The 14,418-nt window shown below is 41.0% G+C and overlaps 1 protein-coding gene across 8 annotated transcripts in view; it reads right to left on the bottom strand.

Annotated features, from left to right (window-relative positions):
- The window catches only part of LOC121886498 (glutamate receptor ionotropic, delta-1-like), a 313,546-nt gene that overhangs the window by 94,406 nt on the left and 204,722 nt on the right, over positions 1-14,418 (bottom strand). For all 8 annotated transcript variants that reach the window (XM_042396524.1, XM_042396523.1, XM_042396531.1 and 5 more), the window contains 2 exons: positions 11,124-11,297; positions 4,748-4,909 (listed from right to left, as the gene is read on the bottom strand). In XM_042396524.1, the coding sequence (XP_042252458.1) occupies positions 4,748-4,909; positions 11,124-11,297 (336 nt within the window). The remainder of the gene's footprint in view (positions 1-4,747; positions 4,910-11,123; positions 11,298-14,418) is intronic.

Genomic DNA, 14,418 nt, shown 5'->3' on the forward strand with positions numbered 1-14,418 from the left:
GTGGAAAAGTTAAAGTGGAAACGGCTGGCTGAGATGAGCCATGGGGTTGGTGCTGGCTCATCCGGGGGCAGGTGGTGCCAAATCCCCCGTGCACTTGAAGCTGGCTGTTATGTTGAGTTGCAGCAGATGGAAGCGCTGTTGCCACAATACCCGGTGAGTCATTAATGGTCATGGTTTTTTCCAGGATACTCGATACTCGACCCCTTCCGGTGAGGGGTGAGAGATAGCTTCAGTCGAGAAGCAAAAGCACTTCTGAGTCAGGGGATGCTCTGGCGTAATTCATAAAGTGCCTCGGGAATGTCAGGAAGTCGTTCTCCTGCATCCACCCCGATCCGCTGCATGAGCCGATGCAGCCTGTGGACCCATCACGGACAGAGTGATGGTGGTAAATCTTGCGGGGAAACACAAAGTGAGGTTGGTATGCTGTTACCCTGAGCATTGACCGCTAACGCCAAGCTGAATAATGTCCCTCTCTCTCTACGGATGTGATTACTCCAACCTGCTTCCTTCCTCAACCGGCGATTATTTTGTCAGGACAGCGACTGTGATGGTCTCGTCAACATTACACACATCTTCTGCGCGGAAGCAGTGGCGATCCAGGACTTTGGACTGGTTTGAGAAGAAGTTTGCCACCTTAGTGGGCGTGAAAGGCTGGTGGCCTGAGGGCGACCAAAGGAAAAATGTGGATTCTGCTCCAGTAAACCAGTCTATCTGGTGGGATTCCCAGATCTTTCACTGGATAACTGTTACAGTCATGCTTCTTGGCCAGCTGGTAGCCAAGCCTACAAATCTGAGGACATTAAAGGGCCATAATGAATTATTAACATTCTTAACCAATGAACCATAATATCTATATTATCATTTATGAATGAACATTATGAATATTTGTAACCCATGCACTGTAGTATTTATGTATTTTTTAACCTAATTATCTTAACTTATTAATTATTTATGCATTTGTCAACATTTTTAACCTATGAACTGTAATATCAGTTGATTGTTTTTAACTTAATTCACTTGTAAGTTATTAATTATTTATGAATTTGCATGAACTTTGGCTCATTTAAGAATGATTATGAACTTTGTCACTGAATTCTGAAGACATGAAATTCATTTCATGTTTGGTTTTGTTTGTTAGTCCTGTACCCTGGCACACGTGCAGCACTGTCCTCATTTTTCCTCTTTACATATCTATATGAAGGTGGTGGTGTTTACTCCATGAGCCTTAGCGGCACGTCTTACGGACTGTCCCTCAGATAAAACAGCCTGACATGCTCTAGCATGCACATCTGGACTAGTGAGACCTCTGATGGTCTTCCTCACCCTAAACCTGGGCATATCCTGCAAACATAAAGAGCAAAGAAACACATCTTTAGTAATAGTGTCTCCTTCAACTTAACCCTTGCTAGCACCAAAGATAGGCTAGCATGATAAATTAAACTTTCACTGATACTTAGCCTACGGATAGGTCTGCATTTACAGTCCTCAACAAATAAACATTACCTTAAAAACAGCAGCTCTAAATACAGGTGTAAATGCACCCAAGACGTGTTGAGGACGGATTGAGATCCGATCACTCAGACCACATTCGGAGGTGGTCTGGGCCACATGTGGCCACATTCTTTCAGTAGTGTAAACGCAATGCATCCTGGGCCACATTGAAGGACCGCCTGCTCAACTGACGTCCTCTATTTTCCAGCAGACTGGACACAGGATCCTCCGTCCAAAGCTGTTCAACTTGTTTGATAACAGGATAAACAAATAATTTCGTTTTTCATGTGAATTTAAAATGTAACCCAGGTCCCGTTTTTTCCTGTTTTTCTCGTTCCCCTAACCGGTTTCCTTCTTCAAATCGACAATTAGAATAGAAATGAAACCATTCATTTTTCACTTGTCTGTCTAAAAAAATATTTCAGAAGCTAAACGTAGCTGGATAGTTTCCTCTTTCCTGTCAAGTTGATAACGACAGTTTTTAGTTCTGCTGCGCTGCTCGACATAATGAGCTCAGGATTTATCAGGACGGCTGCTTTGGATGTGTAGAAGAACACAGAACATTAATTAACATTAGATCCTGACCGATGCTGTCAGTGTGTCAGAGATTTAAATAATCAATGAAGTTATGCTGCTGTGTCTCGTGTGTAAATGCGCACATTGTCTCTGAATAAAGAGCTGCGGGGAGATCGCTGCATATAACTCTCATGTGGTCACTCAAGACGCATGTTAATACCAGGTGTAAACAGGACCTTACTTACTTTTCAACTTAGCAAGTGAAAAATCACTTTTTCTACTGTAACTCTGGTAAAACTGATCAGATCTTGCTGATTGTTGGCTGCAGACTCAATGGCGGGGTTTACCTCGTGTGCAACCGTCCCCCCTGATACTTTCCCTCCCCTTCATGGACGGTAGAACATTTGTAAGCTCAATGTGACTGATTTGTCTTGATTTGCTGCCTCTATATCAGCACTGTGCAGTTATGGAAGACTCTTTACTGACAGTTGATTGTGGAGGTAAAAGCACAAGTGTAATTTGCTTCCTGTTGAGTGAAAGGGGAAATCCAGGCCTATATACTCAAAGTAAGTGCAGTATCTTCACATGTATGGTGCAGTACAAAGCAATGCTACACAGGTGGGCAAAAATCAAAAGTGCTTTACATTGTAAATATGGAGCAGCAGCACTTATAATGCAACAAGGCGCCGCGGGCACCTCCATTACCCAAGACACAAAACCACTTCCAATACACACACCTGTAACATCCTGTCATGCACTAAACAACAACAACAAATAAAATTTACAGAGTGAAAGTGCTCGGCTCCGTCCATTTTTCACTCTGTGTTTGCCGTCCTATCACAAAGTCATTTTCCATTTCATCAGCAAAGTAGTCAGAGAGAGAAACGGCTGCTGGTGCAAATGTTCAAGTTGCAGGAAAACAGCCAAAATGAAATTTGGACTTTATAAATGAGTTTCTGACAAAGTGGAGAAACTGAAAGAGGAACGTTTTAAGGTTGCAAAGGTGAGTTTTAAGAGTATTGTTTCAAAAATGATGGCAAAATATTAACTCATTAAAGGAACGTTTGTATTTTTGTAGTTTTGTCCATCATTCATTCATTAATCCTACTGGTTATGATGCTGTTTGGAAATGGAAACACCAGTAGTATCCCAGTTATTTAAAACACCTGGTTGATTTAAGAGTGAAGAGTAGTTGATAGTTTGTGATATACAGGTGATCTTCATGGTTACATAAGAGGAGCGTCCTGTGTTTTTATTGGTCGATGTCACCAAACATGTTGCAGAAGCTGAAAAACTAGACGAGAGAAGTAAAAAAAAAAAAGGTCCAGGTGTCCCAGATGCAGCATAATTTGAGTCTGAATTTGTTATAAAACTTGTAATTAATCTCCATTTCCTTCCTCTAGCGTACCGTCGTTCTACCGCTGTAATTACATTTTTCTGTTGTTTTGTTTTCTGCCTTTTTTCTTTTTGATTCGTTTTACTCTGTTCTCTCCGTTTCCTGCCTGTTTAATTCATGTTTTCTGTCGCCTTTTGTGTTTCTCACGTCGTGTTTAATGTCATTTCTTGTGTTTTTTCCACATTGTTATTGCACAAAGTAAAAAAATTAATTTAAATTGAAAAAAAAAAACCTGGGAAATTAAAACCAAAGCTACATAAAAACAAAAAAACAAAACATGTAGCTCAATCACACATTGCACATTTTAACACTTTTAACAAGCTAGAACATGCAAAATAAATAAAACGACTATACGTGTATCATATTTACAACATGTTTCATGACTTAAACCTGACTGCTGTCTCACAAAGATGATTCTTTTATTATTAAAAGGTATCACAGCTTGTACGCAACAGGCGCTGACGCAACGCTCTTCTTCTTCTGTCTTTACATGTATGAGAATATTAGAGACATCACTAACGAGCTGGATGGTTGTAAACACGAGAGACGTCGAAGAAACAAAGTGATGGCTTTTTTTTTTTGAACAAAACCGATCTATTCATGCTCTGAGGGACTCATCAGCACGGATTAAAAGGACGTCTTTCACCAATTAGACCGTGAGAACGAGACTACAGGTCGTATGATGCAATTTAGATGCACGTCAGGGTTTTTTTTAGACGGGATGAGTTTGGTGTTTCATGTCTGAGCAGCAGCAGCAGCAGCGGTGTTTCATGTTTGATTTATATTCTGTTAACAAGGAAGTTGTTTGTTCTTTTATTTAAGGTTGAATCTGACCTAATCACGCTTTAATGTCTTCCTCCATGTGCTCGTTGTCGATCTTCAAAAGGTTCTCAGCAATTAAATCTTTAACAGAAAACAACATATACTCTACAGTCTTTAAGGCCATATTGAATCAGACGGATGTGCTCCTCTGTTTAAACGCTACAGAGGAGATCAAGGCAACTCGGGAAGTTAACAAGCAATCGCACTCGAGTCGTTAATCAGCTCAACAGCCTAGAAAAATAATAATTAGAGAACTTCAACATACTCGGTTTGACTTTAAGGGTGTAGTCTTTGATGAATGTTGCCTTTTTTTTGAGTTGAAAGTAAAAATATTGAAACATCTTTTGCAGAATATAACAATTCTGGTTCTAGATTGAATGCAGATTTAATACAATATGTTTTAACTTATGAGGATGTTCAATCAATCAATCAGTTAAAATCAATCAAGGCTGTAAACCTGATGGTTCTTGCCCCCTGAATGCACAATGACTCAAAAGGTTTGTTGTTAGAAAGCCTCGCTACCTTCTGGATGGTCTCCAGCATCGACCAGCCGCCGTTCCACGGTTTGGTGGACTTCCTGATGCAGTTGAGGCTCGCCATACTGTGCCACTTCCTGTCCTCCAGCTTCCTGTAGAAGGCGTTGGCCAGCATGAGCACGCTGTCGTACAGGTAGAGGTTAGACACCTGGAGAGAAGAAGAGGAGGAGGAGGAGACCGGAAGGTAAAGTTTTAATAGATATTTTAATATTTAATAGACCGTTTTCACACATTTTGACTTGTCGAAGCAAGAAAAGTAGACGAGTCATGATGTCTGCAGAGTAAAGGGTCGATTGTACATGCTTGATAATATTATGTCAGCTCAATGTTGATCTTACTGACTATTTTTGACTTATCTGTCTTAAAATTGGTTATTTTATTGCCAGAATCACACATATACAAACCTTCTACACCTCTTTACATATTTACCTCCCATCATTCTCTAACTATAACCGTCATAATACAGACCATCAGGAATAATATCAAAAATACACAGTGAAACAAGGGAATGATGAGAGCTGCTCTGGAGTCTTTCTCATAGTGTTACTTTGTGTTACTAACCTGAGGAGCTGATGTCTTCAGGTATAAAACAGCAGAAGTTAAGACCTGACAAGAGGTCAAAGTGAGGAAGCAAATCTGAGCGTTTCATGCCTGAAATTATGACACTAATTAGACATATTCTGTCACATCCGAGCCTGATAATCAGACTTATTTTTATGTCTGACATAAGTGTTTGAAAGGGTATTTTGCCCCAATCAAGTGACTGATGTATCCGTCCTACCAGCATCCTTTTCACTGCTTCTTTGTTAAACTGGAATACATCATCTGATAAAACTCGGTGCACGTTGGTGACATAAACCTCCACTAAACTCACACTGCTGATCATGTGTAGAGAGTTTAATAGTTAAAAGTCAGCTTGTTGTGTGTGCAGTGTAATAATTAATATTGTTATATTATTATAAATGTGTTTGTGTGATGATCACTGCACACACACAGACTGACCACATGTGTGACACAGCTGGGTACCGCATCATCCGCTGGTACTGCGCTAACACCACCATGAGCACTGCTGACTCTCACACTCACACACACACACACACACACACACACACACACACACACACACACACACACACACACAGCCGGATGGTGTTGAGATGGCAGTCAGCCTGTCCACACGTGATCATGTCATGTCTCACCCTCGGCTGCAGAGGGCAGAGGAAACACACTGTGACAAATCCACACATACACACACACACATATACACACATACACACACACACACACACACACACACACACACACATGCACACACACATGCCAAAGCAGGGAGCAGAGACCGAATGCAGGATGACAAATGAGCATCACTCTGTCCAGATACAGCTGACTGGCATGAAGTCCATACAGAACGCTGCCGGAGGACATGACGCACACACACACACACACACACACACACACACACACACACACACACACACACACACACATACACACACACACACACACACACACACAAAAGCAAGGATCAAGTAGTCAGGCTTTTTCCCTTCATCTTTTGTCATGGAGAGGCTGCATCTGAAGAGAACATATATGACATATGCAAAAAAAAAAATCTGCAAGAGCCTTGTTTTTCTTAAAGGTACAGTCCACCCTCCAAATAATGTTAAAAGAAAGAGCCACTGACTTCAGAGAACACACAGATCGATGAAAAGAAACAAACACTGGAGCGACAACAGCTACAAAGTCTGATTATCCAGTCTGGACCGATGCTAGTTAGCCAAACTTACTATGTAAATTGTTGTTTTATTGCCAACCATTTCCATCTATTTTAGGGTACAACCCAGCGTATTTATCTGTGTGATGAGATTATACCTGGTGGACGGCAGCAGCCTGTGATGTAGGATTGGATGTAGCTGATTTAAAATACACAACAGTGATGTTTCCATGGTTATGTCATCTTGTCACATCTTGAATATATTCACATAAAGCATAAAGCTAGTTGATGATATCACACATTTATTCATATTTTATTCAGCTGAAAGTTTACAAATTCACTTTAAACTTGCAGGATACATAACCTCAGACTGCTTAAAGGATCATTCTGGTGATTTTCAAACCAACAATAAACTGATCTACTAACAAGTATTGTGTGTGTATCTAAAGCCTGATATATCTTCTTCCTCTGTTGTTGTCCAGAAACTATTAAAAACACGTCAGTGAGTCACAGGGTTGCACTGGGTCACATGTTCCTTCATCATGAAGAGTTTTGGTGACGTTAGTTTAGAAACGGCTCCAAAGACTAATAACAGCATCACGTTTTCAGTCTCCAGAGAGTAGTTCTGTGTAAGGCAGACGCCTACTGAGCATGTGCAGGAATGGACGTGTTTTTAAATAGTTTTTGGACAACAACAGCCTCACAGTCTCTCATATTGCAGCTTTACATTCCTACAGATAGAAACTCATCACCGTCCTGCATCAGTATTCCCGTATGCTAACAGATGTAGAGTGAATCTGTCCGTGCTGCCTGACAGCCGGCTGTTCGCGCTCTCTCTCCTCCATCAGCGAGGCGGTGTGGGCGACCAACATCAAAGAACATTTAACCCAGTTTTGCATGAATTATTGAGATGAATACGCTCCTTTTACCTGCCGCCTCCTGAGAGTTTCAGGTGAAGACAGAGAGGTTCAACGCGGGTCAAGGAGAAGGAGAAGAGAAGTGAAAGGAAGACGGAGGGAAATCTTTACATTTGAGGAGAGAGAAAGAGGTGATCGTGTGTAGGAAGAGAAGAAACATGAGCAGACAAGAAAAAGGCAGAGCTGAGCAGCTTCAAGCATCACAGAAACAAGATTTGAGAAAAGAAGAGGAAGAAAGAGAAAGAGGAAACTGATGTGACTGAAATAAGAGACGAGAAGGACAGAAGACAGTAAAGATAAAGCTGGACAAGGAACAAGTTTAAGATGAAGAAAAAAGAAGAGCAGAGGAAAGAAGCATTAAAAATGTAGAAAAGAAAGAAGAAAAACAAGACAAATAAAAGGAGAGAGAACGTAAAGAACAGACGGAGTCAGAGTGTGTGCGACCTCGCTGTGATGTCGGACATCATGTAGAGAACTACGCTCAACTCCACAAATGTCAAAACATTTGTCTGTGTGAATTATAGTAATTGTTATGTTTGTTTGTCTTGAAATGTCAACCACACATCACTGTGATATTTCATAACAGGAGATAATAATAAGTGTGTGTGTGTTTGTGGGCACATGTGTGTTTTCGTACCTTTGAGACTGGATGTCAGTTAAAGATCGAATCTGACCAAGTTTACTGGACTGAGTCCGATTTGAATTCATTGTAAGTAAAAGATAATAAAATAAAAGAGACAGAAACATCAGATCTGTGTGGAGCAAATTAATACATGAAACAGACAGAAAGGTCATATTTCCATCATGTTTTCCTCACGGTTTCCCATCGTTTGAGCTTTGACCTTCGCAAATTTAGCTTTAGTGTATCTCCAAATATTGATATGACAGTAGTGAATGGTGATTGATGTCACCACATTTCACTGGGAACTTGGCAAGTGTGGAGTCAAATGTGGGCGGCACTAAAGGAAAGGTCACGTTGTTATTGCCGCCAAATCCTTTAACATTCACAACAACAATGGCTGCCACGAGGTTATGATGTCACGCCTATGATGGTGTAGTATCTTGGGACCGGATCGGATCAGTCTCTCTCTCCTCAGTGTGTGTCCTCCTTTAACATTCAGCTGATGTTTAGCGCTGAGGTTTGTTCTGACAGCCTCACACTGCTCAGTATACAGTATGTGTATAGTACATGAGTGAGTGTGCTCATGAATTTATGGATGCGTATCAGTGCGATTTTGTTGCAGCCGGCTGGTTCGACGGTTCGTGTCACAGCAGTGAGGCTCTGGATTTGAACACCACCAGGACTTACTGGTGCTCCAAAGACAAGAAGCAGGGACACTAGAAATACTTCTGCTGCTGCTGACCTCTGACCTCAGCTGGTCTCTCCGGGCGCTTCACCGCGGCTGCCCGGCGTGTTGTGAGACTTGTCTACATACAGAATAACAACTTATATCAATAAACTGCCTCCACTTGTACAGATCAGGCTGGACAGCAGAGGAGAAATAATTCCTGCCTTCAAAAGATTAATTTGGCCGCTCATTAAGTTTTTCGTTTTCCCTCGATTTAATAATTTGTACCCTCTAATTACTTAATTTGTCCCTTCAAATTAATAATTTGTGCTTCTGATTTACTAAATTGTGCCCCCAAACCACTTAATTCATTCCCTGAAGCATTCGTTCACTGCCTCCTTGTTCCTTAAACATTCTCATTATGGACCACTTTGATCTGAGACGGAGAAAAAGAGAATCGACTTTGTGTTTTTTGGCTGTTAAACAAAACTTTGCACCGTCTTTTGACATTTCTTGGCAACGGACTATTTCTGCCTCCCACATCAGAGACAGAAGAGGACGGTTTAGTCATCTGAAAGCACAAATAAGCACAGAAATGAAAAGATTTAATGTGTCTGACACTAACTTGATTCCATGTTCAGGTTTATCAAACTCGGGGGCTTTTTTTTTGTACTAATGGCAACAATCAGAAACTGTCTGCAAGATGCATGTAAACACCTCTTGTGTCAATCAAGCTGATTGATGGACCCACCTTCTTGCTGGGAGGAAAACAGTTTAACACAAATCTTCAGTAAACTTCAAATGGCATCTGGCACAACTTCACTTACAGGCAGCTACTTAAAGACGGGAAGCTATCTTGAAGATAGAAACTCCAGCAGCACTTGATGTATTAAAAGCCACTTAATGATTAAAACTGACCAACAAGTCCTCCAAATTAAATTAAATGACCAAATTCTTTGACCATGCCCTCCTAATCTGGCGCCGCTATCAGCAGGACAACATCATCTGTCTGTGCTTTCCAAAATAATGATGTTTAACCCTCCTGTTGTCATTGGGTCAATTTTGACCCAGGAGGACAACAGGTGTCTGTCACGCAGTGTGGAGCAGGTGGACCCAAATGCAGAGACGGCAGGCAGGCAAGATCCGATGCAGAAATATTTAATGAGAATGAAAAAGTCACAGAAACAAACCAGAGACGCAGGAGACACAGACACAGGAACACGAACCAGGAACACGGAATAAACATAGAACGAAAGCAGACGACGCGACAAAGACCGAACTGAAAACTGGACTATAAATACACAGGTGAGGGAACATGAGAGAATCAAACACAGGAAGTAAAGGTGACCAGACACAAGGAGAAAATATTTCAAAATAAAACAGGAACTAAAGTAAACAAACAAAGGAGGAAACACACAAGGGTAAACAGTGAAAACCAAAACCAGGAAACATAATAGCAACACTGAAAAACTCAAGAAAACAGAATACACAAAGAGTCCAAAACAGAAAAAGTCCCGGTAGGATGTGACAGTGTCATTATGTGCTGTCATCAAAAAAAAATTGAAATGGTTTTAAAACAGTATCCTGATAATAATGACACCCGTTGTCCTCCCGGGTCAAAATTGACCCGAGGACAACAGGAGGGTTAATGATGTGACAACGCTGTGGTTAAGTTCTGGTTATGTTTAAGCACAAGAACTACTTGGTTTGAATCTCTTGCAGTGACGAGGAGGTGAGAGAATATTTTCTGGAAAGTCTGGTTCCATTTCCTGGAAAACAAACCCAGTGTGTGCTTGTGTGTTCACAAACTTAAGACTATAGTATGTACTGAAACAAAGACGCCTTATCTAAACATCAATAACACTATCAGGCAACTGACTAACTAAAGCATTTAGACGGGATTTATGTTTGTAGGGGAGGTGGGGTGGTTTTTTAATGCGGGTCATTTTTCACCCCCACCTCAGTAATGATTACAGCTGCAATGATCGACTGTTTATAAGTGAACTGGCTGCTCCTCCTGTAGTTTAAATCCCTTAAGAAAGCGTAAGAACCGCCATTATTACGCTGATAAAAAAATGGATCAATATTTCAGCTGCAGCCGTTTTATTTAAAATTACTTTTCATAATGTGTGGCAAAATGCTATTTTAGAATATGTGTGAGTGAAAAAAATCAGGAAAATAGAGACTATGCAGGCCTCTGCAGAGCTGAGCAGCATTCAGCACGAACAATTCTCCTTCAATCACTGAAACAACACAGAGAAACTGCTCCATAACTGATTTTCCTTCCCTGCTGCTGCATGCAAGAACAAGATAGTCTGAGAAATGTCCGACCAATGTCGAAGAAAATATCGGAAAATCAGAATAAACACTAGATATTCAACAAACGTCCCCCAGTAAGCAAACCATTGATCACAGAGAATAAACCAGTGATGTTAAAAGTACCTCCAGGTTCTGCAGGTATCCTTCCTGCGGGTCACACAGCAGCGAGGAGATGCGGTGATTGTGTCTCATACAGCGGGCGCTGCTGTCCTTCCACATGGGGAAGATCTGCCGGATGACCGTCATGCGCCCCAGTGCACTGTGGGTAAGCTCCAGGATCTCAGTATCGCTGATCTCCTGCATTGACGAGAAGGTGGGAGAAGGTGAGAAGGTAATTGACCTCGCTCCTTTAGTCGTTTCTCTGCATATTAATTAGCGGCTGCTGACTGATAATTGTTTTGCAGGAAGTCTAATATGAATCATCTGAGAGGAAGAAGCTGATTGGAGCAGGTAGAGAGTGTGTGTATATGTGTGTAAACCAGTGTGTGTAACTAGAACTCAGCACCGGATGAGCAAAATTGTGTTTATTTCCTCTATCACGTTAATTAAGAGCAGTGATCAGGCAGTTTTCATATACAAAAACAAATGACAGTGTGGAAACCAAACAGAGCGGAGGACTCATACAGGCCATTAGAAAACGCTTCCCTTATTGATGCACATGTTTAATTGCTTTGACGCTGAGAAACCCAATTATATTTCTGGGAGGCGTAATTATAGATAGCCTCAATGTTACTCTAAAAGCATAAAAAAATATCTCTGAATAATATTAGGTTTATTCTGTTTTGTGAGACCAAACATAATTACAGCCCACAACTCAACAAAGACATATATAGAGACTCACTGTAGTGTTTTTTCTTTTTTTTTTGTAAAACAGCAAAGTCTTGACTTTGATGCACTTTTATGCTCCTGGTGTCCAATTAAAAAATAATTGAAGCTGGTAAACAAAAGTCACACGGACTGATTTATTGGAGGGTTTTGAAAAGCCGTCATTCTGTCAGGTTAGAGGATTTAAAGTCAAAACAAATGTGATTCCAGGTGCTGTAATTGCAGCCCAGACAAGAAGAATCTGTCTTCTGCTGAAACATATTTGCTTATTTTTGCTGTGCTTGAGTTTCCACACACACACACACACATGAGGAACTGCTGGAAGATGGAAACCTCACACTTGTTTGTCTGTGTGCTGTTATAATGAGCCTCCCAGGTTTGAATATCTTTCTGACCTTTATAAATCGACTGAACTCAAGGAAACACTTGAATTGAGAAAAATACACCCAAAGAAGGAGGCATAGGGCTCAATGTCATTCCTTTGACATCAGTCCAACATTTCAGGTTTGGTAAGATCTCATTACACAATGTTTAGGTTCTCTCTTGGAAAAATGGAAATGTGAGCATCTAATTCCATGACAACTAGCTGTAACCTATAAAAACTGGACAGACCACACATTGTTTCCACCAGCTTGTGTCTTTTAGTCTTTGACAGTCAGGAAGGAGCCTAAACTTTACGACTCAGTAATCATACAGACAACACACTGAACCACTGCTCTGTAACGGGCTGGAGTTTCGGAGGAAGACGACCTGCAAATCCTACAAGAAGGCCTATTGTTGCATGTTCTTGTACCAAAACAAACATGGATGGCAACCAGTCGCTTACACTGTTTACTGTATATGCAACCTGTGCTGAAAAGACAGAGTTTGGTCACATTAGTTTGTTTAGAAACGGCTCCAAAGACTAATAACAGCATCATGTTTTCAGTCTCCAGAGAGTAGTTCTGTGTAAGGCAGACGCTACTGAGCATGTGCATGACTCTGTACTAATGTTCTTTGAGAAATTTACAGTGTAGTAAAAAGTCAAGAGGTTGTGATATGTAGCACAACAAGCTAGTGAAGCTATAAACAGAACCATGTTCCTGCACATGCTCAGTGACGTCTGCATTACACAGAACTACTCTCCAGAGACTGAAAACATGATGCTGTTATTAGTCTTTGGAGCTGTTTCTAAACAAACTAACGTCACCAAACTCTTCATAATGAAGGAACATGTCACCCAGTGCAGCGGTGTGACTCACTGATGTGTTTTTAATAGTTTTAGGACAACAACGGAGGAATAAGATATATCAGACACAATACTAGTTAGTAGATCAGTTCATTGTTGGCTCTGCACTACAGGCAGCTAATAAGAGGCTAAAGGAGAATAAGCCTCCCCAAGATGATCATATAATGCTGAAGCTTTTTGTTGACTCACTCGGCTTGTTGATTGTTATTCAGATGTGATAACTAACAGGTTATTTCGGTGAGAGAGGGCGACGGAGACAGCTGAGAGACCGAGTGGGAGAGACAGACAGAAGCCTCTAGTTACTGATTATAATAACGACCAACGCCAGCAGCGCTCCGACTCCGTTTCCTGGGTTTGTTTTGCTTGTGTTTGTGTATTTTGGTGCCAATTGCAACACACAGGGTGCACAGGTGGGAGGAGAGGAACAAACAAGTTGGGGGGGGGGGGTTTGTTCAGATGAAGCAGTGCTAAAGCGAGTTGTTGGTGTTGCTGTGCTGAGAATAGACGTCTCAGAAACACGTCTGTGTTCCTGAAGCGATGTCACTCCGCTTATCAACAAGAGCAAATACACAGAAATAACAGAACAATGCTTAAAATATCAAGTATATTGAATCAATCACCCCCCCCCAGCAAATAGATCCGTTTAAATCGGCATGAAAAAATATAAAGTTTAACGTGGTTAAAGCAGTAAAAAAATAATCTGCATTGATTCATAAATGATTGATTCTGACAGTATCTGTTGTCCACAGCTGCTTTAATGAGAAGCTTCTTCTTCTGGTCATTAAATCCCTGCAGCATCTGAAGGCAGCAGGACACATATGTTAATTAATCTGCAGCCTCTTTACGCTTCACACCGGTCAGTTAGGCGGGAAATGTGAATCTTCTTTCCAACTTTGTTTGCAGTTTTTCAGCAGTTCATGTTTTATTCTTGAAACACTGTAGCGTCATATTTTATGATATGATGTGACAATTTACAACATGCAATACAGTGGACTTGAGAATAAAAAAGTATTAAACTGATGCAATCATATAAACAGCTTTGTTATTTTTTTTTTCGATATTTATGTCTTTAATTACTTGTTAAAAAGCAGCAACAGGTTATGTGTTGCATGCACATTCACAACAGAGAGTTTTTATGTTATTTTACAGCTGTGCTGGACTCCAGCAATACAATCAATATTCAGACTATCTGCCGGCACTGCTCAAACACAAAATGGAGGCAGAAGAGGGGCTGAAATGCTTGTGACATTACAGGGAGATGGTAATGACCCGCATTCAGGTGGAGGCGGACCGGAGAGAGAGGGGCTGATGCAGAGAGCGAACGGGAGGTGAGCCGGGGATCACAACAATCGCTGGAAGAATCAG

The sequence above is a fragment of the Thunnus maccoyii genome, chromosome 20 (assembly GCF_910596095.1).
Source record: "Thunnus maccoyii chromosome 20, fThuMac1.1, whole genome shotgun sequence".
Lineage (NCBI taxonomy): Eukaryota > Metazoa > Chordata > Actinopteri > Scombriformes > Scombridae > Thunnus > Thunnus maccoyii.